The following is a 25935-nucleotide window of genomic DNA, read 5'->3' as shown; positions in this document are numbered from 1 at the left end:
ATCTGATTTGAACATTTAAGTTTGACTTTGACTTGAATTGAGTACAAATTTAAATTTCTTTCGATCCAAGTTTCAGCCTCAAGTTATTTATCTTAAGCCAATCTCGAGTTGGGTCTATTGGATTCAAGCCAATCTCATGTAGGCCTTTGTTCAGGCTTGGCCAAGATCAAATCTAGCGCTAGCTATGTTAACTTCAATTTTTTCTTAAATTAATTTGAGATATTGATTTATAGTCATTTATAAATCACAGTCCAGCGGTGGAAGAGGTAATAATGTGACCTGTAAAATAACTACTTGTAAATTCACGTTTACAAACCATCAGACTGTTTCAAATCAAAAGATGAAAATTTAAATCACCATTTTAAGTTGATATACTGATTTTGAGGCATAAAGACTACATAAATGGTCTTTATCCCTCAAAATCAGTAGACTTGTACTTTCATTCTTCCCAACAGAGAATTCGGCTACGTAATTTGCGTTGGTAAATATCAAAATACGTAGCCCCACTCCAATATTTTGGCATTAATGAATAAAGGATCTTCACATGTTGAGATAACTGACCTGTCATAGTATAATAATTTGAGAATGATTTTTTCCCATTTACTTAAGTTTGAATTAATTACACTGATTAGATAAAAATATATGATCTTATTTGTTTTAACATATAAATAACCTAAATTTGATGACATAACTATACTATATTAATGGATAAGGTGTTCGGTTCATATTTTAACAATTACAAAACCTTTTATTTTTTTTAGAAAATACAAAAGATAAATTAAATAAAAAACAATAAATCAAACTTTCAGTCAAATCGACCCGATTGACAGTCTAGTCTGGGTTTTTAATCTATGCATAAGACTACAGAATAATGCACTTGTAAAAGAGAAGCTAAAATAAGTATAGGATAATAATTCCCAAAAAACAATTACAAATTTTAATTTAGTTGCATCTTGAGTGGGACACTTAACATTTGGAAGTCCCAAGTCTATCTTTAGTCTTGTTATCCTATGATAGGGTTGAGGATGGTGTAACATTTAATTTTGTCACGAGTATTCCCCCCACGTGCTTTTCGTTGCAATGACACTTTCCCATTTTAATAGTTAAAAAATATTTTTGTTAATTTGTAAAATTTATAATATTATAAGATTAATCTTATTTATACCTCTAAAATACAAATAAATTACGTGTTTTTTTTAAACAAAATTTATCAATTAGATTCCCTATCTTTAATTAAGAAAAATAAAAACTCTAACATTTTTTATCAGTCTCAAACTCATAATTATATTGCTTATAGCTAAAATCATGATTAGAATCACATTAAAATACTACGATTTTGAATGAATCATATAATTTTAATGTGATTTTAATCTTTGTTAGTGACATTTGGCATTGATGATAGTTTTAAATTTTTAAATTTATTTTTTATAATTATTTATCATTAAATTAAGGCCAAAAGACTTATTCCCACCTAAGGTTTAGTGTATTTCTAAACTCATACTTACAAAATTTCAAAAACTTAAATACATATCATTCTGTTAAAATTCTCTGTGAGAGTTAATGACAAAACTGTCATTTAACAAAAATATTAAAAGAACAAAAATTTTATCTCATTTTTTCCCTTAACCAAAAGCGATTGCTCTCGATTCAAACACATCATTCGACATTTGGTTGCTTTTGATTCAGATGCTCTCCATTTAGATGCGTCATTCGACATTCGTCAGCTTTTTGGTATTGGTGTCTACTCCCATTTTGGTTTCAACCAATTTTGATGGGAGCAAACGAACGTCATTTGAATTAGGAGTGACACTTTTACAACAGTTTCAAATGATGCGTCTGAATGCAGTTACAACGGTTTTGACTTCGACCTATTTCGACGTAGAGAGGGAGAGCTGACCAATTCATTGGTGGAAAGATGAAGTTGACCAATCAGATTCCGATTATTGGGGAAAGAAAAAAAAACATTTATAAAAAAAAGTGAACTTTTCAAACTTATGAAAAGGGGAGATTGTTTGTTTTTAAATTAAGAGAGATAAATAAGATAAAATTTTAATTTTAATAAAAGAATAAGTATTTAGGTTTTTAAAACTTTATGAGTACAAGTTTATGAAATACATTGAACCTTGGGTGAGAATAATATAAGATGTGAAAATATTTTTAATAAAGTTTTAAGAACATAACATTATTTCATTATAATAAATATTGAAAATAATAATAGATAATTTTATATTTTCAATGTGCTTATGAATTTGGTTCATACAACCGAACAGAATATAAAAGGTGGAAAGATCAAGAAACAAAATACTAAAAAAATAAAAACCACAAACAACTTCGAAAAAAAAACATCCTTGAAGAAAAATCATTCTTTCAATATAAAAAAAAAAGTCAATAATTCAACATTATATATCTTAAATTTATATTTCAAAGTTTTTTATTTGATGTGACGTATTATAATTTAAAGGTTCATGCGGAAGCTACATATTTATATGATTGAGGACATGATATTTCCACACAATTTAATTTTGCCTGTGCTTAAAGGATAATCTGAGTGGCAAAGCTTTCAAGACACGTCCCCGATGGAGAGAAGAAGGCATCAGCCACAGAATTTGAATACGTAAACCTAACGGGTCCACTGTCAATTAACAATTCCACGAAAGCACAATGACGTGGAATATTGTAATTCAATCAGGTCCGCAACAACTTCTGTCCTCACAATATGTTTTGATGGACCACTGATGAGAAAATAATCTGCACATATATATTTAGTTTATGAATGCCAGCATGAGGTAGGACAAGTGTACACGAGGTTGTAATATTATTCACAAAAATGAAAAAAATAGGATAAGTATAAGTGAGGTTGTAATATTATTTACAAAAACAAAAAAAATTGATATCTTTCGATTGACGGAAAAATAAAAAAAGAAAAAATCTGTGTAAGAAAATTTTTAAAAAAATTCAAATATAAATTTTTAATGGTAATTGATTAATTGAATTACAAATACTTAAAAGTCTTTCATATAGACTAAGCTATTTTCTTACTTAAAATAAAAGCCGGCCACTGCTATGGTAGTTGGCGGCCATAAGAATTATATCCATTATTTGATTTTTTTTGTTTTTTTTTTTATAAATTTGGTATAGCATTATGGATGACAACAAAAGAGGATAGGAAGGGGTCTCAATCCCATCTTTGTCTCACAAAAGTTATCAATTTGCATTCCTATTATGGGAACGACAAAAATTTCTTATCCCTTTCTTAGAAAGAAAAATTTTCTTCCTATCTTAAAAAAAAAAAAATTTCCTCTTAATACTTACCAAGAAAACTTTCTAAGTTTCAAATTATATAGATGACGTGGTAAGGAAACATTAATTTCTAAGAAGATTTTCCCGTATGGTTTAGAGGAGGCGGCTTACCAAATTTGCCGACAGTTTATAACGACATTTAAATGTTTATCTCATTTGATGAATACTCTTCATCTTACTGAGTTTAACTTAAATAAAAATTGCTCTTCGATCAGACTAATGTTTCTTTCAAGAATTTGTATATTTTTTAATTGAATGTTGACAACATGAAAAAAAATGAACGACACATAATATTTGATTGAATCTAACAGTATTTAAACATGTTATTGATATATTTATATTATAGTTATTCGTATCTTATAATACGATATGATATAAAAAATGAAATATATTAGAAGGTGTATTGAATTAATACAATACAACGACACATAAGAATCTTATCCATTATTTGATTTTTTTGTTTTTTTAAATTTGGTATAGCATTATGGATGACAACAAAAAAAGATAGGAAGGGGATCTTAATCCCATCTTTGTCTCACAAGAGATATCAATTTGTGTTTCGATTATGAAAACTACAAAAATTTCTTATCCCTTTCTAGTGAAGAAAAATTTTCTTCCTATCCTAAAGAAAAAAATTTCCCCCTAATACCTACAGAGAAAACTTTTTAAGTTCCAAATTATATAGATGATGTGGCAAGGAAACATTAATTTCTAAGAAGATTTTCCCGTGTGGTTTAGAGGAGGCGGCTTGCCAAATTTGCAGACAGTTTATAACGATGTTTAAATGTTTGTCTCGTTTGATGGATAGTCTTAATCTTACTAAGTTTAACTGAAATAAGAATTGCTCTTCAACCAGGCTAATGTTTCTTTCAAGAATTTGTATTTTTTTAATTGAATGTTGACAATATGAAAAAAAATAAACGACACATAATATTTGTTTGAATCTAATAGTATTTAAATATGTTATTGACATTTTTATATTATAGTTATTCGTATCTTATAATACGATATGATATAAAAAATGAAATATATTATAAGATATATCGAATTAATACGATACAACGACACATAAGAATCTTATCCATTATTTGATTTTTTTGTTTTATAAATTTGGTATAGCATTATGGATGACAACAAAAAAGGATAGGAAAGGGATCTCAATCCCATCTTTGTCTCACAAGATATATCAATTCATGTTTCGATTATGAGAACGACAAAAATTTCTTATTCCTTTCTGGTGAAGAAAAATCTTCTTCCTATCCTAAAGAAAAAAATTTCCTCCTAATACCTACAGAGAAAACTTTATAAGTTCCAAATTATATAGATGACGTGGCAAGGAAACATTAATTTCTAAGAAGATTTTTCGGTGTGGTTTAGAGGAGGCGGCTTGCCAAATTTGCCGACAATTTATAACGATGTTTAAATGTTTATCTCATTTGATGGACAATCTTCATCTTACTAAGTTTAATTGAAATAAGAATTGTTCTTCAACCAGACTAATGTTTCTTTCAAGAATTTGTATTTTTTTAATTGAATGTTGACAACATGAAAAAAAATGAACGAAACATAATATTTGTTTGAATCTAACAGTATTTAAACATTTTATTGATATTTTTATATTATAGTTATTCGTATCCTATAATACGATATGATATAAAAAAATGAAATATATTATAAGATGTATCGAATTAATACGATACAACGATACAGATCAATATATATTTTTAAATAAAATGATGATATATATGAGGAATTTTAAATTTTCAAAGATGTTTGTGATATTTTTTAAAATAATGATGTTTCAATAGTATTTTTTATTATTTTATTAATGTTTTAATATTCTATTTTTTAAAAGTTTTATTATATAATACGATATGATATACTATATAAAAGATTAGATTTTTAATATATGATATAATATAGGATTTAATTACTATGAAATATATTAAAACCATCTTGATAAGAGAAGGTTCAACTATTTGAGGTAGTTGGTTTTTTTTTTTTTTGAATTCATTTATTGAATTAAAATATGTTTTATATATAAGGTTATTTAGGGTTTTTACTTTTTAAAAAGACCAACTTATGGAGATACAAAAATACACAATACATATATGATACAATATAAGAAGAAAATAATATATATTATAAGATATATCAAATTAAAATGATACAATAGACATATCGTACAATTTAATATATATCTTATGATACGATACATTTTATCATATGGATCGATATATTTTTTTAAAAAATAATGATATGATATTGATTTAAATAAAAAAATTTTAAAATTTTAAAAGTATTTTTAATATATTTTTTTAAATGATGTATTAATTTTATTTTTTTATTATTTTATTTTTTAAAAATTGTATCATATAATAAAATATGATACAATACTCTACTTAATGTAAAATACAAAAAAAAAAAAAATTTAATATATAATATAATATACCATTTGATTATAACGAAGAAAACCTTAATATTTTTAGTATGATGTAAAAATTTTAATATTATTAATATGATCTTAACCATGACGTATGACTCATAAAGAAATTACGTCATAAACCAGACATCACACATTCCGAGGAAACAAGCGCTTTACAGATCTATATAAAGACAAGGTCCACCCAGAAACAAATTAGCAAAGAATTCAACTACGTCATTTGTGTTAGTAAAATATCCAAATACATAGCCCCACTCCAATATTTTGGCATTAACGAATAAAGGATCTTCACATGCTGCCATAACTGACCTGTCATAGTCAAATAATTGTTTTTTAATAATTTGAGAGTTATCTTTTGATTTAATTAAGTTTAAATTAACCACGTTAATTAGATAAAAATAGGAAAATAGGCAATTTCTCACCTAAGTTTTATTTTAAATTTAAAATTATACTTATAATAGATAAAAATCTAAATACTTATTCATAAATTAATTATTATCCAAATTTTGTTAAAGGTAGAGATAAAATAATTATTTTATCCATAAACCTTCAAATCTAAAAAATTTATATCATTTTCTTCCATATTTTAGAAAACACACATTTATCTCTTATGATTAAACTTAAAAAAAAAAATTTCTCTCGTTTCCAAGTTTCATCTCCGATGGCTTAGAAAATTGGTTAATGTTTGGGAAGAAACGAAAATCTTCTATGACACAAGATGATCATTCATTGTCTAGATCTAGACGATAAAACGTCATCCAAATTAAAAAAATTTAACGAAAGACAATGTTTCATATTGTTCAGACGTGACAACTCAAGAAATTCATAGCCTATACTCACTACATTCACGTTGGTTTGTAAAGAAAATTTGAAGTTCCAAATTATATGGATGATGTGGCAAGGAAACATTAATTTCTAAGAAGATTTTCACGTTTGGTTTAGAGGAGGTGGCTTGCCAAATTTTTCAAGAGTTTATAACGATGTTTAAATGTTTATTTCGTTTGATGGATAGTTTTCATCTTACTGAATTGCTCTTCAACTAGGCTAACATTTCTTTTAAGAATTTGTATTTTTTTAATTGAATGCTGACAATATGAAAAAAAAAAATGAATGATACATAATATTTGTTTGAATCTAACAGTATTTAAACATGTTTTTGATATATTTATACTATAGTTATTCGTATCCTATAATACGATACGGTATTATAAAAAAATATATTATAAAGTATATCTAATTAATATGATACAATTGACGTATTATATGATATGATATGATACATTTTATTTATACAAATGAATACACTTTAAAAAAATGATAATATATACGATAAATTTAAAATTTTTTAAAATATTTATAATATTTTTCAAAATAATAACGTTTCAATTATAATTTTTTATTATTTTATTAATATTTTAATATTTTATTTTTTAAAAATTGTATCATATGATATGATATAATATACTAAATAAAAAATTAAAATTTTAATAAACAATATAATATATAATTTGATTATCATAAAATATATTAAAGCCATCTTGATAAGAGAAGATTTAACTAATAGTAGTAGTAGATTTTTTTCTTTTCGGGATCCCTTTATTGAATTAAAATATGTTTTATATGTAAGGATATTTACCCTTTATATTTTTTTAAGAAACCAACTTATGGAGATATAAAAATCATACTTTTTTATATATATATATATATATATATGATATATGGTGTAATATAAAAAGAAAAAATATATATATATATTATAAGATATATTAAATTAAAATAATATAATTGATGTATCTTATATTTAGGTATGTATCTTATGATATAATATATTTAAAAAAAATAATGATGTGCTATTGGTATAAATGAAAAATTTTTAAATTTTGAGAGTGTTTATAATATTTTTTGATTTTATTTTTTAAAAATTATATTATATAATACGATGTATTATTTAATATATAATATAAAAAATTAAATTTTTGTTATATAATAATATTTGGTAATTTGATAATCACGATGAAAATCTTATCATTATTATCATGACGTAATGTCTTAGTCATAAAAAGAAGTTACGTCATAAACCAGACATTACACATGGCGAGGAAACAATCACTTTAGAGACCTACCACCGAAAAAGCCAATTCAGCTACGTAATTTGCGTTAGTAAATATCAAGATACGCAGCCCCACTCCAACATTTTGGCATTATCTTCACATGTTGTTTAATAATTTGAGAGTTATTTTTTTCCATTTAATTAAGTTTGAATTAATTACACTAATTATATAAAAATAGAGAAATACATAATTTTTTAAATCTAAATTTAAATTTAAATTTAAAATCATACTTATAATTGATAAAAAATTTAAATACTAAATTATCAGCTAATTATTGTTCAAATTTTTAATTAAAAGTGAAGATAAAATTAACATTTTATCCATAAATCTTAAAACCAATAAAATTTATATTATTTCTCTCTTTTAATTTAAAAAAAATCACTTTTACAGTTCATAATTAAATTTTGAAAAATTCACTTTTCTCCCATTTCTAAGTTTCTTCTCTGGTGGTTTAGGGAACAAGTTGGCGATTGAGAAAAAACAAAGGTTTTCTGTAACGAAGGTTGACCCTTCAGGACAATGAAACACCATCAAAATCAGAAAGATTCGACGAAGGACGACGTTTCATCGTCTTTCATAGTTAGATCTGTAAGATCAATAAAAAGTGTCAACTGTTAGTCGAAATGATGATAGTTGGAGAAAGAAACAACTTTTATGAGTGAAATCTAAACTTTTTAAACTTTAAAAGTGAGCTAAAGTATTAATTTTTAAAATTTAAAAATGAAGAATTATATAAATTTCAAGATTTTAAAGAATATGGATAAAATGACTATTTTATCTTTACTTCTAACTGAAAATTTAAATAATAATTAATCTATAAATAAATATTTAAATTTTTTATCTATCATAAATATGATTTTAAATTTAGAGTAAAACTTACATAAAAAATTATCCTTTTTCCTATTTTTATCTAATTAGTGTAATTAATTCAAACATAATTAAATGGAAAAAGTAACCCTCAAATTATTAAAAGAAAAAATTATTATACCGTGAAAGGTCAGTTATGGCAACCTGTGAAGGTCCTTCATTCATTAATGCCAAAATATTGGTATTTACTGACACAAATTACGTAGCTGAATTCTCTGCTGATTGGCTTTTTGGGTGGACCCTGTCTTTTTATAGATTCATTTTTCTCATTTATCACGTAGGTCTCTAAAGTGATTGTTTCAGAGTCGACCAATCCATAGATGGGAAGACAAAATTGGCCGGTCAAATTCGGGTTGTTAAAGAAAGATGAAAGCAACTTAAGAAAAAAAAAAATTTCCTAAACTTTCCGGTGAAGGAAAATTATTAATTTTTTAAATTAAAAAATAAAAATAAAAATTTAATTTTTTATTTTTTTATTAAATAATAGTTTTACTTTTAATTTTAATTAAAGTATAGATATTTAAATTTTTGAAATTTTGTAGATATAAATTTGGGAGTAAACCAAACTTAGGTTTGGGGTGGGACTAATATGAGGTGTGAAAATATTTTCAATGAAGTTTTAAGAGCATAACATTATTTTATTATAATAAATATTGAAAATAATAATAAATAATTTTATGTTTTCAATGTGTTTATGAATTTGGCTAGCACAATCGATCAGAATATAAAAGATGGAAAGATCAGGAAACAAAATACTTTTAAAAAAAAAACACCTCAAACAACTTCGAAAAAAAAATCCTTGAAGGAAAATCATTCTTTCAATATTAAAAAAAAAAAACTCAATAATTCAACATTATATATCTTAAATTTATATTTCAAAGTTTTTTATTTGATCTGACGTGTTACATAATTATATGATTGAGGACATGATATTTCCATTGTAAGGGCAATTTAATTTTGCCCATGCGTAAAAGATAATCTGAGTGGCAAAATTTTCAAGACACGTCTCCAGTAGAGAGAAGAAGGCATCAGCCAAAGAATTTGAATACGTAAACCTAATGGGTCCACAACATCTTCTGTCCAAACCAAACTAAAGATAATCTCTATGTATATTTAGTTTATGAATGCCAGCAAGAGTTACGACAAGTTTGGAAGAGGCTGTAATATTATTCACAAAAATAAGAAATTTCACAAAAACAAAAAAATAAGACAAATATAAATGAGATTGTAATATTATTTACAAAAACGAAAAAAGTTGATACCTTTGAATTGAAGAAAAAGATTACAAAAATTGAAAAAATTTTTGTAAAACAATTTTTAAAAAAATTTAAATATGAATTTTTAATGATAATTGATTAATTGAATTACAAATACTTAAAGTCTTTTAGATAGACTTTAAGTATTTGATTTTTGTTTTTTTATAAATTCGATATCTTGCAGAAAATGATTTTTCCAAATTCTAATTGAGTCAAGATTGTGATTTTTTTAATATTAAATGTACCTTGCAGGTAGGACAGGAACTTAACTGAAATTTAACCTGCTCTGTTCATTTTTTTCTAGAGAAAAAAAAAAAAGGGAAATTGAAAATTTTAACCTTATTTTAATGTCACTTATTTCAAAACTTAAATAAATATACTACAATAGTAATCTACTTCTTTAAAATACCTCTCTTCAATGATCCCTGTAGAAATTCTTTCTTTTTTTCTCTTCTTTCTCAACTTTCAAATGAAGAAGGAATCAGACCTCAATTATTAGGATGATAAAAAAAAATTATTTGATAGAATTTAACTGAAAAAATGAAAAATAATCAAAAAAAGACCATTATTCTATCTTAAAATACTTGAGATTTTAAAAAAAATTATTCATAATAGTACGAATTTAAAAAAGGGTTGGTATAGCAAGGGTAAGGGTTGGCGTTAGGCCAACCATTTTTAATTAATACAAGGTTGAAGGGTTGGCGCCAACCCTTTTAACCTTGCTTTTTATTTTCCAATAACTTTTTTTTAATAATAATTAATAACTTTTTTTTCCAGTTAAACATCAACACTTCATTTCTTTCGGTTAAACCTTATCAAATGATTTTTTTGATTATTTTAATAGTTGAGGTCTGATTTTTTCCTCACTTGAAAGTTAAAGAATAAAAGAGAAAAAGTTACAGAAAAAAAGAGAGAATTTATGTATGATTCATTTCAAGAGGCGTATTTTAGAAAAGTAGATTACTGTTGTGATATATTTATTTAAGTTTTGAAATAAGTAATATATATGTATATACGGATTGAAATAATGCTAAAAATTTCAATTTCCCAAAAGAAAAACAATTAAGTTTCATCCCTTCATGTTTCATGCCACTGTTCTTTACAGATCAAAGTTCATTCTTAACTGCAATTAATTTTACGAAACTGGTACAGTTGCTTATATATATGTAACTTAGTGAAGCATGCAAATCATCTAACGACCAGCAGCTATCCATCACTTTTTAGCTTTCCTATTCCCATATTACTTTCTTGAACAATCTCCATGGAACAAACGAAACATTGTCTTTCTCAACAACCAAATCTGTATTGCCAGCTGAAGCCCGAAGCCTCAGATATTATACAGCCCAGAAATAATTCTTCCAGTTATAAACCAAGCATTTGGAAATATGATTTTATACAGTCTCTTGATACCAAATATGAGGTCTGATTTGTATCCCACCACCCATAGGTTTTTTTTTTTTGTAAACTTTATAATTAATTAGATATGTGTAACTTTTTTGACGTCGGGGTTCACTGTGTGATGTGTTTAGCAGGAAGAGGGATATAAACTCCGGGATCAGACGTTGAAAGAGAAGGTGAAACGCTTGTTTGGTGAATCCATAGACGTTTTAGCAAAGCTAGAATTGATTGACAACATCTGGAAACTCGGCCTGTCCACTCTCTTTGAGGAGGAAATTCATGAAGCTTTAGATAACATAGCTTCTATTCAGAATAACAACTCTTGTGTAGAAGAGGACCTTTATACTACTGCTTTATGCTTTAGGCTCCTCAGGCAGCATGGCTATGAAATTTCAGAAGGTAAGAATTTCTTATACATTGTAAAATTAGACTGAGAAAAAACACTAGAAATTCAATCTCTAAGAACCGCTTGGTTGGTTTGTATTTCAGATATCTTTACTGGCTTCGTGGATGAAAAGGGTTCATTGTCAACGGCAAAATGTAGAGATGCTAAAGGATTGATCGAACTTTTTGAAGCCTCCCATCTGGCTTTAGAAGGTGAAACCATTTTGGACAAGGCTAAAGTGTTCTCAATTGGAACCCTGAAATATATCCATTGTTCTACTAATTTGGATAGTGAACTTGCCGAGAAAATAGCCCGTGCTTTGGAACTTCCATTGCATCGAAGAGTGCCGTGGTTTGAAGTCAGATGGCACATAAACGCTTATGAGAATAACAAACAAATGATGAACACAAGTTTATTAGAGTTGGCAAAACTTAACTTTATTAGGGTTCAAGCCGCACTCCAAAATGATCTTAGGGAGGTTTCAAGGTACATGAGAGTGAAGTCTGTAAACTATTTCTTTATATATAAATTTTATGAATAAGGGTGATGAAAAGTAATGTTTTGTTCTTTTGTGACATTAATTAGGTGGTGGAGGAATCTGGGCCTGATTGAAAATCTAAACTTCTCAAGGGATCGACTGGTTGAAAGCTTCATGTGCGCAGTGGGCCTTCTTTATGACACGGAGTTCAGATCTTTTAGAAAATGGCTCACAAAAGTCGTTATCTTCATACTGGTGATAGATGATATCTATGATATTTATGGTTCATTGCAAGAACTGCAATACTTCACCAATGCTGTTGATAGGTTAGTATTGTTTTTGTAGTCAGGAAATACAAAATGGGCCATTAAATCAAAGATAAATCTTTACTTCTTTAAAAATATCTAATTTATTACTAAAACAATTCAGATGGGATTCCAAGGAAATTGAGCACCTGCCAGAGTGTATGAAGATATCTTTTCAAGCACTGTATGACACTACCAACGAAATGGCTTATGAAATTCAGAAGGAGAAAGGCTGGAGCGATTCTGCCTTAGCCCATTTGAAGAAAGCGGTATTGAATTTTGAATCTCATCCTGTTATTTGGAAAGTTTCTAGTAATTAATGTTCACTTAATAGCACTGGCCACCGAGCCTGTCAATGTTATTAGATTTATTGATGAATAAAAATGGTATCTGTTTATGTTATGCAGTGGGCTGATTTTTGTAAATCATTATTAGTGGAAGCAAAGTGGTGCAACGAAGGACATACTCCATCTCTACAGGAGTATTTGAATAATGCATGGATTTCTTCATCAGGCCCGCTGCTTTCTGTCCATTCATTTTTCTCAACAATGAAAGAGGACACAGAGGAAACGGCACATTTTCTCTGGGACAACCAGGAACTCCTGTACAATTCATCTCTAGTAATTCGGCAATGCAATGATCTAGGCACTTCAACGGTATAATTAAATAATCCTTTCACTCAAATTAACTGAAAGTAAACATGATTAATTAAGTTATAATTAAATTGTAACAGGCTGAGCTAGAGAGAGGTGATGTTGCTTCATCCATCCTGTGTTATATGAGAGAATTGGATGTATCAGAGGAGAAAGCTCGGAGCCATATTAAAGAGAAGATAAATAAATGTTGGATAAATATTAATGGGCATTGTTTCACCCAATCATCTTCGCTGAAACCATTTGTGAATATTATCACAAACTGTGCACGTGTGACGCATTGTCTTTACCAGAATGGAGATGGTTTTGGAGTTCAGGACCGTGACACAAAGGAGCAAATCCTCTCTTTACTCATCAAACCTATATAATATTATGAGTTTCAAGTTTTTAAATTAGAGTTTCCATGTTTCCAATTAATATGTATGAGAATATAAGTTATGTTAGTCGAGTATTCATAAAATAATAATGTGCATGGTTGAATAAATCACATAAAGAATAATACTTTATGAACAAATTTTTATATAAACACTTTCATATGTGAACTCTTTCATATATAATTTGGCCAAAAGACTTATTCCCACCCAAGGTTTTGTGTATCTTTAAACTTTTTAAGTTTCAAAAATCAAAATACCCATTAATTAACTATTAAAGTTAATAAAATCTATTAGTTTTAAATATATAATTATCATTTAACTTACAATAGTAAATTTTATTGTTTTAGTTTTAAAAATTAATAATTTTTTCTCCTAAGTTTTGAAAAATTATACTTTCTCCCCTTAAGATTTTTTTTTAAAAGCTTTTCTAGCTATCTTTCTCATCGTCAGCTTCTTCTTCAGCCTACCAATCTTCCTGTTTGGCACTCTCCCTCCTTCCCTCTCTCCCTCCTAGAGCATCTTGTCAATCAAATGGCGGTCAAAGCCTACCTATCCAGAATTGATTTTGAACAAATGACAAACAATCGATTTCAAACAAAAGAAATCAAATGAAGACTAAACTGAATGAAGACAAAACCATACAAAATTGGTTTTGGACTCTTCGTTGGCCTATGAAGAGCATCGATTTTGAATGAAATCGATCAATTACGATAGAGGATGAATCGACCCAACGAAGTGGGAGAGATCGAAAAACGTTTGTGTCAGACTAGGCTTCGACCACCATTCGTTCAATGAGATGCTCTGAGAGGGAGAGAGAGCACTGTAGAAGAAGATGGGTGGGCTGAAGATCATTATTTACTTGTGTTTTAAGTTTAATTTAATTGATTATTGTGTTGTAAGAAAAATATTCAAAATTGTGAGATTTTCACGAGTTTTAGGTATTTTTGAGAAGTTTAGTGTATACATCAAACTTCAAATTGAAACAAACTTCTTCAACTTTGGGGATGAGGGTAAGTGCAAAATTTTAAACTATATGAATTTATGAAAATTTCACTAGCCTTTTTAAGGGTGTGTGACTGCTAAATATAAAAACTAAAGATTGTCCAAAAGTTTAACGCTTATGCTAAACTTTATACTGAATAATTAAACTTTGAATTGAAGGCTATTTATAAGAATTTAAAATTGGTGGGGTTTCGTAAGATTTTACATGGCATATGCAATATTTAGAAATTTGGGCTGAGGGAAATTTTGTAAAGTTTTTATATTTTGCTACATGTTAATAGCTTAAAATCTTGAGAATTTTAGAAATTTCGGGTTTCAGGGAGCTAGTTGGAAGATTTTTAAAATGTGGAACGGTTTATGCAGATTTGTGAGGGTCATGTAAGTATATAAAATTTTGTGTGCAATGAAAATTTGACATGATTTTGCAAAAATTTTAAATTATTTTTATTCAGTGTAAAATAAATTACATAAATATTACAAGGTATCAAGATTTTAAAACTTAGCTGTTAAGACTTTAACTGTAAAAGTTACCATTGAAAATTCTTAAATCATAAACTTTAACCTTAAACATTAATCGTAGACCTTAACCTTTACCCTTAGTTTATAAATCTTAATCTTAACCTTAAATGTTAAGATTAAATCATAATTAAAAACTCAAACCTTAAATTCTAACCTAATGTGGACAATACGTTGAAAACATGGAGAAAATCTAATGAGAGATGAATAAAAAAATACAAAAGATCCACCAAACAACTTGTTTTCGTTATGAAATTATAGTCTTTTACTAAGCCAATTGTTGCTTCAATGAATACTACAATCCCAACAAAAACTTTAGATTTGGTTCAGTAGGAACAAGGGACCATCTGATAATAGAGTCTCTCCCATTAACTTGAATTTCTGTGCTCCATATGAACATGGACTGTATAGTAGTAAAGTCTTAGTGCCATTAATTGTTTTGAATATCTTATGTAAAATGTTCCACACATGGACATTACACCGGAAATTTTGATGTCATATTTAATGGTGTTAGATCTAAAATGAGGGGTTACAATTAAATATAGTACAAATACTACATCTTATTTTAGATAAGTTTTATCTGGGAGAACAAATTTTACGTCCACCCATTTCTTGTTAGGCAAAGTATGATTAGTACCAATATTATCAGCCACTGTCTGAATCTGAATGGTGGCATTCATATTGAAATCCCCTTGATTATTCTCGCTCACATTTTGAGTTGAGAATAACCTTCATAAGAGTATGTTATCATTTCATGATAATTTTTATTAATTTTGAAAATCACTTCTCCTAACAGAGAGTATTAATAATATTCATCTTATAAAAGGCTTTACCGAATGTCATTGTATTAACTAGCAAGATTGATGATAATTTGACTAACAAAATATATTGAGGAAAGACTACATGTTTCATTATAGCAACTACCTTTTTAGTACATCAAATTTTCGTCTAAGTGCATATATCAATTCCTCGCCTTCTCTTTCATTATTTTCTCAATCATCATTCACAATTACAATCGACATAAATAAAGCCCAAATAAATGATTAACCTTTAGTGTTTACAAGTTAAGGGTTCAGAGTTAAAATTGAAGTTTTAGGATTTATTATTGAAATTAAAGTTTAAGATTGAGGTTTGTGAAATAATTTTTCATAGTTAAAATTTCTAATTTAGGATTTAAAATTAAATTCTAAGATTTAGGGTTTATGATGGTTTAAGATTTTGGTTAGACTTTAATTTTTTTCATTAAACCAAATATCCATCTCACCTTTTACAACAACAACTAAAACAATAATAATAGATTTATGTATAAATAAAATTAATGTAACAACATTGCATGATTGACATTTGATTTTTTCCAAATATTTAATTTATTTACTGTTAATAATAATACTCCCTGTTAATTAAATAATCAAATTTAAAAAAAACCCTCGTGTGGTTGCATAAACAACAAAATCCCTTTATACTTACCCAAAAAAAATAAATCCCTTTATCCTTGTCGTATTACTTATTAAAATATTAAAATATAAAGGTGGAAGATTTACCCAAAAAAATAAAAAAATAATAAAAGGTAGATGCGCAATTCTGAAAATATAACTTACATTCTCATACAAATTAATAGGAAACTTGGAAACCCTAACTTAAACTTGAAACTCCTAATTTTACGTCGGTTTGATGAGCAAAGAGAGGATTTTTCCTTTGTATCACTGTTCATTTTCCACCCAAGATTTGTTGAAACACAATTCTTACCCTTTAAAATTAAAAACTAAATTTTCACCGATTATATCTTATCGTTAACAAATTATTTTTAGTTTTTTCTAGAAGTAATTGTTTTGCTTTTTATTATAATTATGACATTATCATTAATATTTCTATAAATATTAAATTAATAATATATCTTTACACATTAAAAAATTTATCGGATAAACTCTTAAAAAATATTAAAAATCTAACTAATTTTAAAATGTTATATTTAGTTTAATATTTTTAGATGTAATTATATTTTTTTGAGTATAACTATTATTTTCTTAAACTACTAAGAGATATATTAAAATTTTAAATTTTCAATAACATTTATGAATTTTTTACAAATTTTTAGAGCTCTAAAAAATTTCTTTGATACCTTCAACATTTTTAAAAATTATAGTTTATCAATGCATATGTAACACACCATTTTCTTAAAATAGATTCGTTTTGACTTAAGTCCTCAAAAATTTGAATAACAATTATTTCTCGAGATACAATAACATACAATAATAGGGGAATAACCAAAAAACCATCACTCTTCTATTTATTATAAGTAACATAAAATTTTCTCATTTAAAAAAAAACCAAACTATGTAATTAGACAGTCTTAGCTGAGCCTGATTCAAAACAATATTTTAGTTTAACATAATATTTTCAAAACTGAATGGAATTGGCTGATTTAACTAATTAAATCATAAATCAATCTATAATCTAGTTTAATTTCATAATTCAGTTTAATGTATATATAAATATTAACATGTTTGAAATTCTGTCAAATTTGATAAATCTTTTGAATCAGAAAAATTATTTAAAACTAAAAAAACTGAATTTATATAATATTATACAAATTTTATTTTATTAAAATTTAAAAGCGTTTTATGTAATGGAATATCAATCATTTAATTAACATATTTGAAATTATATTTTATATTTAAAAAATATTATAAATATTTGATATTATTAAAAAAATATATAATAATTTTATAATAAATTAAACTTATTAATTATCTACCGTAAATTAATAAAATAATAATCGACTTAACTATTGTCATGAGTTTTAAAAATATTGATTTAACGAATCATTGGATGCGCTAGGGCCTCTCTACCCGAACTCCCAAGTGAGATGCAACATATAAAAATTGTAACTTTTAAATTGGGCCTAAGAGGTCTTCATGAAATTTTGGGATTTTCTGTGACTTGAAGCTTGATAGACCTACTTCTTCAATTGAGCCCATTTACATCTAAATGGACTTCTTCGGTAAAAATGAGTATAAACAAATACTTTATATAAGCTTATAAAATAAAGATTTTCACAGTATTTGTAAATGAATTATTTATCTATTAATATAATCTTTCACCTTTCATTTTTTGGGGAAATTTTTTTTTTAATATTATTTTTTAATAATTAATTAGTTTAATCACTAATCTAACTATGATTAGACTAAATCACCCTCTCCACTAAATTGATATTCCATCTGTTTATTTTCTGAACCTATTAAAAATTTTGCCTTTTTTGATTAAAAATCATAAAATAATATCTTTAATAAATATCTCTTAAAATAAAGTGAAAGAAAGAGACTATAACGAACAGGTGAGTTTAGATTAATGGCATTCGTATTTTACAAGACTAGAGAGTAGCTTGTGAGCGAGGGTGGAGCGGCAACCCGTTTTTCCCAACTCAACACCTTCAATCTCTTTCTCTCTCTCTCTCTCTCTCTCTCTCTTCTTCTTCTTCTCTTTTTTCTTTTCTTTTCTTTTATTTTCTTTCTTTCTTTTTTTTGGTTCGGGGTTGCTCATCTCTTTCTTTCAATATCTTTGTTTTTAAATTCTTGATAATAGATTAATCACTGCAACTCATCTTTACATACATACATACATACATAATTTATACATAAGACAGAAAAAAGAATGTCGAAGAAGAAGGCATTCACCGGCAATACTATGACTCTCAAAGATTTTCATGGAGGTTCTATTCCCTCTGATCTTCCTCTCCCTTCCGCTCCTGGTGTGTAAGCCCCAATTCCTTTTTCTTGTTCTTCTTTATTTCTTTCATTTTGGTACCTTTAGATCATATCTATTTGTTGTCATTATTTGTTTCACACTTCTGCTTCTGCTTAGTTATAAAACCCTACTTTATTTTTTTGTTGTTTTTTATTGCACAGTATTGTTAGGCCTATGGATCGTTCTGGTTATGATCGATCCACATCATGGGGTAACCCTATTACCAGGTCTGATCATCGCCCCCGCCCCAATTCTTCTCCGGCAACTAGGCATTTTGATGATAAAACCCCTTTTCTTGCTAATGCCGTGCAAATTGGTCGAAATTTTGAAGAGGATGAGAGAAAACCCTTAGATGGCGTTTCGGCTCCACGTAGAACGGTTAGTGATGACAGTTTTAGTGTTCCAACTAGTCGTATGGAGCTTAAGCCAGAGTCTGTGTCTACTGGAAGGATGCCAGGTTGGGCCAGACTGGGATTGGGATCACAGGTTTCAAATGGGGGTCAAGTAGTTGAGCAAACACGTGTTGATGTGAATTCACCAAATTCAAGAGGCAATAGTGGGCAGATGGTTCCTGGGTCCCATCCAAATGCTTGGACTGCAAGGAAGGAGATGGCAATGGGTGTTACTGAGCCTGTGCAATCTGGATGGTCTGGGCAAAGTGCAGTTTCAAAGTTGGCTCATGCAAGTGCGCTTGAAAAGGTTTCTTCTGGTAGATGGCGGTCGAAGCAGTCAGTTCAGTATCAAGCAGATGTTCAGGTTATTAAGTTTTCAGTAACAGATAATGGATCACATCCAACCGGCCATGAGGATAATGCCTACAACAGGATGCATGTTGTCGGGAGGAGTGAATGGTCAGATGCAACATTGGCTGGGCATGTGGAAAGAGGTTCTAATATTGAAGAATCGTTACAGGGTGGTAGAAAGGAAGAATTGGATTATGGGAGATCTGGTGCTTCTACTTATGTGGATGTAAAAGAGAGGAAATATAAACATTTTACTGACAGGGCTCAATCTAGTAGTTCTGATAGCAAATTTATTGGGCCTGAATCACTTCCTTTGCTGCAGTCAGAAGCATCAGAACGGCCTAAGTTGAAGTTGCTTCCCAGATCAAGGCCATTGGAGAATTCAGAACCAAATGTAGCCAATCCTAAGCAGGTCTTAATTTAAATATCATATGAAGATCCCTTCTTATTTGTATGAAGTTCGTACTGTGTTCATTTTGACATATTTGGTGAACACAGGTGTATCCTCATTTGAATGAATCTGGCCATGGTCATGTTGAAACTGTTAGCAGTGTGCTTGGAAACCTGAATCCTTCAAATCCTGATTTAGCTGGCAGTGATGTTGGGAGCCATGCAGTAGAGCGCCAGAAGTTAAGTTTAAAGCCATGGTCGCAACCTCCTGAGCAATTAGAAGAGAACATTCAAAGGGGAAGGTCAGTTATGTTTTCTGAAACTTTTTTTACTTGTATTATCTATTTTTTTTTATTATAAGGTGATGAATAGAGACAAATCTTAAAATTGTATGTTTGCTTTCCCAGTATAATAATTTTGAATGAGGATTTGTACTTGGAATCGACTGATGTAGACGTTAACCTGATTTGTAATCCCTACCCCCCCAACCCCACTTCAGTTAGATGCTTGTACTGCACATCGTTCATGGCTGAGAAAGGTTTCTGTAGCACAAACAGAATGCTGATTGTGTCTATTACTTTCCTGAATTTTTGGTTTTATTACTATGGATAACTTATGCTGCTTTTGCAATTTATATTTTGCTGTGGATATTTGCTTTTATCTAGGGCTAAAACTGTATATCTAGTTCTTTCCCTTTCTTTTTGGCATTTTCTGGGTGAAATATTCAATAAGGATGTACTGTATATAATTTGCTGACCAATCATTGACTTCGGCTTGGATCAAGTACAAATTTAAATTTCTTTCGATCCAAGTTTGAGCCTCAACTTATTTATCTTAAGCCAATCTCGAGTTGGGTCTATTGGATTCAAGCCGATCTCATGTTGGCCTTTGTTCGGGCTTGGCCAAGATCAAATCCAGCCCTAGCTATGTTAACTTCAATTTTTTCTTAAATTAATTTGAGATATTGATTTATAGTCATTTATAAATCACAGTCCAACGGTGGAAGAGGTAATAATGTGACCTGTAAAATAACTAATTGTAAATTCACGTTTACAAACCAGGAGATTGTTTCAAATCAAAAGATGAAAATTTAAATCACCATTTTAAGTTGATATACTGATTTTGAGGCATAAAGACTACATAAATGGTCTTTATCCCTCAAAATCAGTAGACTTGTATTTTCATTCTTCCCTTTAGCTTTTTGGGAGAATTCTGTTTTTTCTGCTTGCATTTCTTTCTGCTATGTGCATTATAGCAAGCTGGTGGCGTGAAAAAATGATGCACTTTTTGATATTTTTCATTTATATTCAAATCATTGATGGTGCTCTTAATGTTTAGGGTTTAAAACTTTTAATAGATCAAATAAAAATTATTTTGAAACATTCTTAACAGTCCATGAACCTAGGAATTAAATACATACCTGTGGTTCTCTCTTTCCCTCCCATGATCTTGGTTGAAAAATGAAAATAGTTGATGTTAGGTTTCTTAATGAAGGATTTTGAGTCATACTTATGCCAATAGAGCTAACATACTTAATCATTAAGGAGAACGTGACAACTTTGAATGAGATGATTCGTTGAATACTGTTTAATAGGTTTTAATCAGTGCTTGGTCCTTATAGAAGCAGGCTCAATTTGAATTATATTTCCCGTGATTGGTTTTGCCAGCATTGACAAATTGAAACATTATAGAGGTGGATATATTTGAGTAAACGAAGTGTTTACATTTGAGGATAGTTTATTAAACTTTTCAAAGAAATTATTCTGAAATGTCAGTAAATGTTTGATGCTATTGATAATAATATTTTTAGCTTAGAATGGATAAAACTATTGTGTACGGTTTCATTAACTATTTTTGTTTATTTTTTTGATCTGGCATATTCTTTTGGATAATGCCTATCATTAGGATGGAATTCAATTTCCTTTGATGTATTGAACCTGATTTCTTTTGTTTCTAATTTGTTTTTATCTATGTTTGTCTTGAAGAATATTTTATGGTCTTTCCTGTTTATTTGATGCTAAAATATGCTCTGTAATGGTTTCTTTATGCTGTCCTATTTTATTGGATATTTGTAATACTGCTTATAAATCTTTCTGGTGCAGAAATGCATTGTTTGGTGGTGCTCGTCCTCGTGAACTGGTGAGTGGATATATTTGTGTACTAGTTAGAAAATCTGTAGTAAGAAAACAAGGAAATAGAATAGAAAAAGTAGAGATTAGAGAACATAATAGGCAATTGGGTGAAAACAGAGATATAATTTTTATTCATGAAATAAGCTACTTCATCATTTACATAAAGCCTATTAATATGCTTGGCATAAATGAATAAATATGATATAATCCAATCCAATGAAATATTAAGCTCTATAATAAACAAGATGATCTAATTCTAAGAAAATCCTAATCTATACAATTAGAAATCCTAAGATAAGCTTTATCAAGATAAACTTTATTCCTAAATTATTATTTCCTAAACATGTTCCTAGATAAGCATCATTATTTTTGCTTCATTCTCCTCTACCCAGCAAAAATTGATTCCTAATGTGTTAGGCTTTAAAATTATGTATAGGTGTCGATCCATCAAACTAGGTAGTACTAATCTCTTCCTTTATTGGTGACAACTTTACTAGAATTGATGCTAAACCCAGAACCTTATATTTTTAATATACTACTATATATTCAATTAGGTTGTGAGTAGGTTTCTAAACACTTAGATGTCGATATATTATTTGATAAGATTATCTTTAATATGATTAACTTTTCTCAATCATGCTTACCATTAGGATTTTTTTTCCATTATAAATAGGCTTTGATGTAATTGACCTTTAAAGAGCTATGAATATGAGTGTATAAAGTTGGGACTTGTTTATTTCTCCCATTTCTCTTCACTCTTTCCATTCTACTTGTTGTTAGGGCTGGATTCGAGCCGAGCTCGGCTCGCTTTATTTAAGGGAGGCTCAAGTTCGGCTCAAGCTCAACTCGAGCCGAACTTGGCTCGGCTCGTTTTTGGCTCGGTTCGGCTTGTTTTGGCTCGGTTCGGCTCGTTTTCGGCTCGGTTTGACTCGTTTTTTATATCAAAACGACATCGTTTTGTGTATATATATGGATCAAAACGACGTCGTTTTGTATAAAAAATTTTTAAAAAAATCTGCCCTGCCAAGCCGAGCCAGCTCGAGCTCGATCGAGCCGAGCAGAGCCCGGCTCGTTTTGGGCTCGAACCGAGCCGAGCCAAGCCCGAGCTCGAGCTGGCTCGGCTCGAATCCAGCCCTACTTGTTGTATTGCTTTTCTATCTTTACTCTTCTCCATCTCTACGTAATATATATGCTACTTTAGCTCATTTCTAGAATTCTCTTCTCCTCCGTATTCCTTTGAATTTCATTTTATGCTCTTTGTACTTATCTTTGTTGGCTATAATTCTTTTCAAATGCTCTATTCTTCTCGAAGATAAACATAATCAAGCTATACCTAATTCTTAGGATAACCATGATCATAACAAATATAATTTCTAAGATAAACATAACCTGGACAATTTTTTATTAAATATAATTTCCTAATTTTTTGAAAATAAGCCTAATAAACGCATGCAATTCTAAGATCTTGCTTTGAGACTTCGGCAGTAGATCCATAAGGAAAATGTGTTTGTGATAATTCTAAGATGAAATGAAACCAAATACTAAACTGAATTCATAAAAGAGAAAACCCTTTATATATTCCTTCAGATGCTGGGAGGAAAATAATATAAAAAATTGTTCATTATATCTTCATAATGTTGTTGTCTTTGTGCCAATGTCATAATGCAGAACCAAAGATTTTAGCCCACACCCACCCTTCAAGAATAAATAATAAGGGGAAAAAAAAAAAGAAAATTCTTGAGTGTTACCAATTTGTGAATGTTTCCACCTTTAATTCTTTCCTGCAACTTTTCTGGGTTAATATATAAAGTCTGATAGCTTTTCTAATCACTCTCTCAGGTTTTGAAGGAGCGAGGGATTGATGATGTTGCCATCAATAATCAGGATTTGGGTCAACATTCTGATAGGTATTTAATTTCTCTACATTTATATTTTAGGACAATTGTATTTCCATATTCTAAATCTAAATGACAGTGTAAAATTTGAATCACTTCTGTTGGAAGATTAAATCATTTTTTTACAAAGCTTTTTAATCATTATGTTTTAGGGGTAAACATAATAATATTGGCAAGTTTGAAAGGGCTCCTGAGCATGCTAATCCTACTCGCCAAAGTGGAAGAGTTGAAAATCTTCCTCTTGATCAGCGGATGGGTAGGAAATTTGAGAGAAAGGATCCTCATATAGATGTTGACAGAGTTGGTGTGCAGAGGCGTAATTGGCGAAATGAGAATCGAAGGAACAACAGGGGGATTGAAAGGGAGCAAAACCAGCAACAGCATGAGAGACATTCTTCACCAGAAACATGGCGCAAACCAGTGGAGCAGCCCAAACCATTGTCTGCTGATGCAATTGGTATGCGATATGGAAAAGTTGCTTCAGCTGTAGAGCTTGCTCAAGCATTTTCAAGATCATTCTCCGATCCAAAATCAGATGATCGATATTCTGGGCAAAGGGGCCTTACTGGCCGGACTCAAATGCCTTTTTCCCGGTTGATGGGGCCAACCCCGAGGGCTCAAATTAATGGCTACTGATTCTGAGTGGTTTAATGGTTAATTGGGCACTTTGGTGATTAGAGGATAGGCTTTCCGAGTGGTAATATTCTGTGATCAAGAATAGAATGTCTGCTGAGTTGAAGCTGTGATTTTGTCTTGCTGCACTTCAACAGAGTTTTATACAATTTTTTTCCTATTTGCTTGGAAGATAAGTTCCGATCAGATCATTTCTATCTTCTAAGAAGAACAATGTCATCTCTTTAGAGCCCCATTTTCTTTTTTCCCTTTCCATTTAAATTATTAATAACTTTTCAAATTTCTCATCTTTACTAGGATAAAGTTTGCTTGAAATTGAAAACAATACCTGTGTAGGATACTGTTATTCTTTCTTGATACAAGAGAGTGATATTTTACTCATGTCCTGCATTCTTTCATGTTCGTGAAGGTTAAAACTAATTTAACTTCATTTGATCTCCTATTGAGATGTCAACTTGAAACTGCAATTTACAGGATCTTTTGGGAAATTAGGTGAAGTCGGTAGATAGTTTGGCGGTGGGTTCTGGAAGAACCGAGCTTAAAAGCAGATTTTGATAATAGTGGGTACGACTGAAAGCATTGAAATTATTAGTCAAAAAGGCGCCTGTTAATCCTTCCTTGTTTGGTGAAGAAGAGACTACACTGTGTTGGCTTATTGATCTTATTTATCTTGTGCCATGAAATGCGTCTTAGTTCATTTCTCTTATACTCTCTTTGTGGGATCCAGCATCCACTGCACGAAGCCGTTCTGAAGTCAAGCTAGCTACTGCAAAAATTGGCGCCATAAGTAACGGAAAAGGCAAAGGAGATTTGGTCAAGTAAAATTAGCACATAATTAAGAAATAATATAAGCAAAATCTTCGATTTCTGTGTGAGCCACATGTATATAGAGTGGACAACTGGACTGGTAGGGTGGAAAATGGGCATATCAAAGAACCTTTATCTCAAAAATTTTCTCTCCCTTCTTCTTCTCTGTTCACGTGGAAAAAAAATTTCACACTTCTCTCTTAATCTTCATTAAAAAAATAATTAAATATTAATTAAGTATAAGAGTTTATTTATAATAATTCAAAGCTTTTAAAAGTGATTAATATATAAGAGTTTATAAAATATATAGGAGATAAGATGGATTAGAGAGGAGATGTATCAAAAAAATTTTTATCTCTATCTCTAATTACAAAAATTTTAATCATCTTATTTTTATCTTTATTAGATAATCTCTTCTTTATCTGGAGGGATAGGTTAAAAGCTCACGGAGGAATATACCGAAAATCTAGTTTTGTGGGCCGAATTACCGTCTCTACGTATGT

At 29.2% G+C, this 25935-nt stretch overlaps 2 protein-coding genes across 4 annotated transcripts; both read left to right on the top strand.

Annotated features, from left to right (window-relative positions):
* The first annotated feature begins 11186 nt into the window (after nucleotides 1–11186).
* On the top strand, nucleotides 11187–13636 carry LOC123218733 (alpha-farnesene synthase-like). Of its 2 annotated transcripts, none has more exons than XM_044640322.1 (7): nucleotides 11187–11397; nucleotides 11510–11774; nucleotides 11865–12246; nucleotides 12346–12564; nucleotides 12668–12812; nucleotides 12951–13199; nucleotides 13277–13636. In XM_044640322.1, the coding sequence occupies exons 1-7, from the start codon at nucleotides 11239–11241 to the stop codon at nucleotides 13562–13564; spliced, it is 1707 nt and encodes a 568-aa protein (XP_044496257.1). In that variant the 5' UTR covers nucleotides 11187–11238; the 3' UTR covers nucleotides 13565–13636. The 2 variants fall into 2 exon arrangements, with proteins under 2 accessions (XP_044496257.1, XP_044496256.1); XM_044640321.1 differs by having other exon boundaries at nucleotides 11507–11774.
* A 4826-nt stretch (nucleotides 13637–18462) lies between these two features.
* Nucleotides 18463–25004, top strand: LOC123218732. 2 transcript variants are annotated; one of them, XM_044640320.1, is made up of 6 exons: nucleotides 18463–18840; nucleotides 19003–19987; nucleotides 20074–20267; nucleotides 22068–22104; nucleotides 23937–24004; nucleotides 24145–25004. In XM_044640320.1, the coding sequence occupies exons 1-6, from the start codon at nucleotides 18740–18742 to the stop codon at nucleotides 24626–24628; spliced, it is 1869 nt and encodes a 622-aa protein (XP_044496255.1). In that variant the 5' UTR covers nucleotides 18463–18739; the 3' UTR covers nucleotides 24629–25004. The 2 variants fall into 2 exon arrangements, with proteins under 2 accessions (XP_044496255.1, XP_044496254.1); XM_044640319.1 differs by having other exon boundaries at nucleotides 18465–18840; nucleotides 18994–19987.
* The last annotated feature ends 931 nt before the right edge of the window (nucleotides 25005–25935 follow it).

Source organism: Mangifera indica, chromosome 6, assembly GCF_011075055.1.
Source record: "Mangifera indica cultivar Alphonso chromosome 6, CATAS_Mindica_2.1, whole genome shotgun sequence".
Lineage (NCBI taxonomy): Eukaryota > Viridiplantae > Streptophyta > Magnoliopsida > Sapindales > Anacardiaceae > Mangifera > Mangifera indica.
This window is presented reverse-complemented; position numbering and strand designations above follow the sequence as displayed.

Bases quoted from the DNA above. Each gene is read 5' to 3' on its own strand.
- LOC123218733 (XM_044640321.1), top strand. From the start codon at position 11,239: ATGGAACAAACGAAACATTGTCTTTCTCAACAACCAAATCTGTATTGC. The intron at 12,565-12,667 runs GTTAGTATTGTT...AAAACAATTCAG, and splicing joins TTCACCAATGCTGTTGATAG to ATGGGATTCCAAGGAAATTG. The intron at 12,813-12,950 runs GTATTGAATTTT...TATGTTATGCAG, and splicing joins TAGCCCATTTGAAGAAAGCG to TGGGCTGATTTTTGTAAATC.
- LOC123218732 (XM_044640319.1), top strand. From the start codon at position 18,740: ATGTCGAAGAAGAAGGCATTCACCGGCAATACTATGACTCTCAAAGAT. The intron at 19,988-20,073 runs GTCTTAATTTAA...TGGTGAACACAG, and splicing joins ATGTAGCCAATCCTAAGCAG to GTGTATCCTCATTTGAATGA. The intron at 20,268-22,067 runs GTCAGTTATGTT...TTTCTGGTGCAG, and splicing joins GAGAACATTCAAAGGGGAAG to AAATGCATTGTTTGGTGGTG.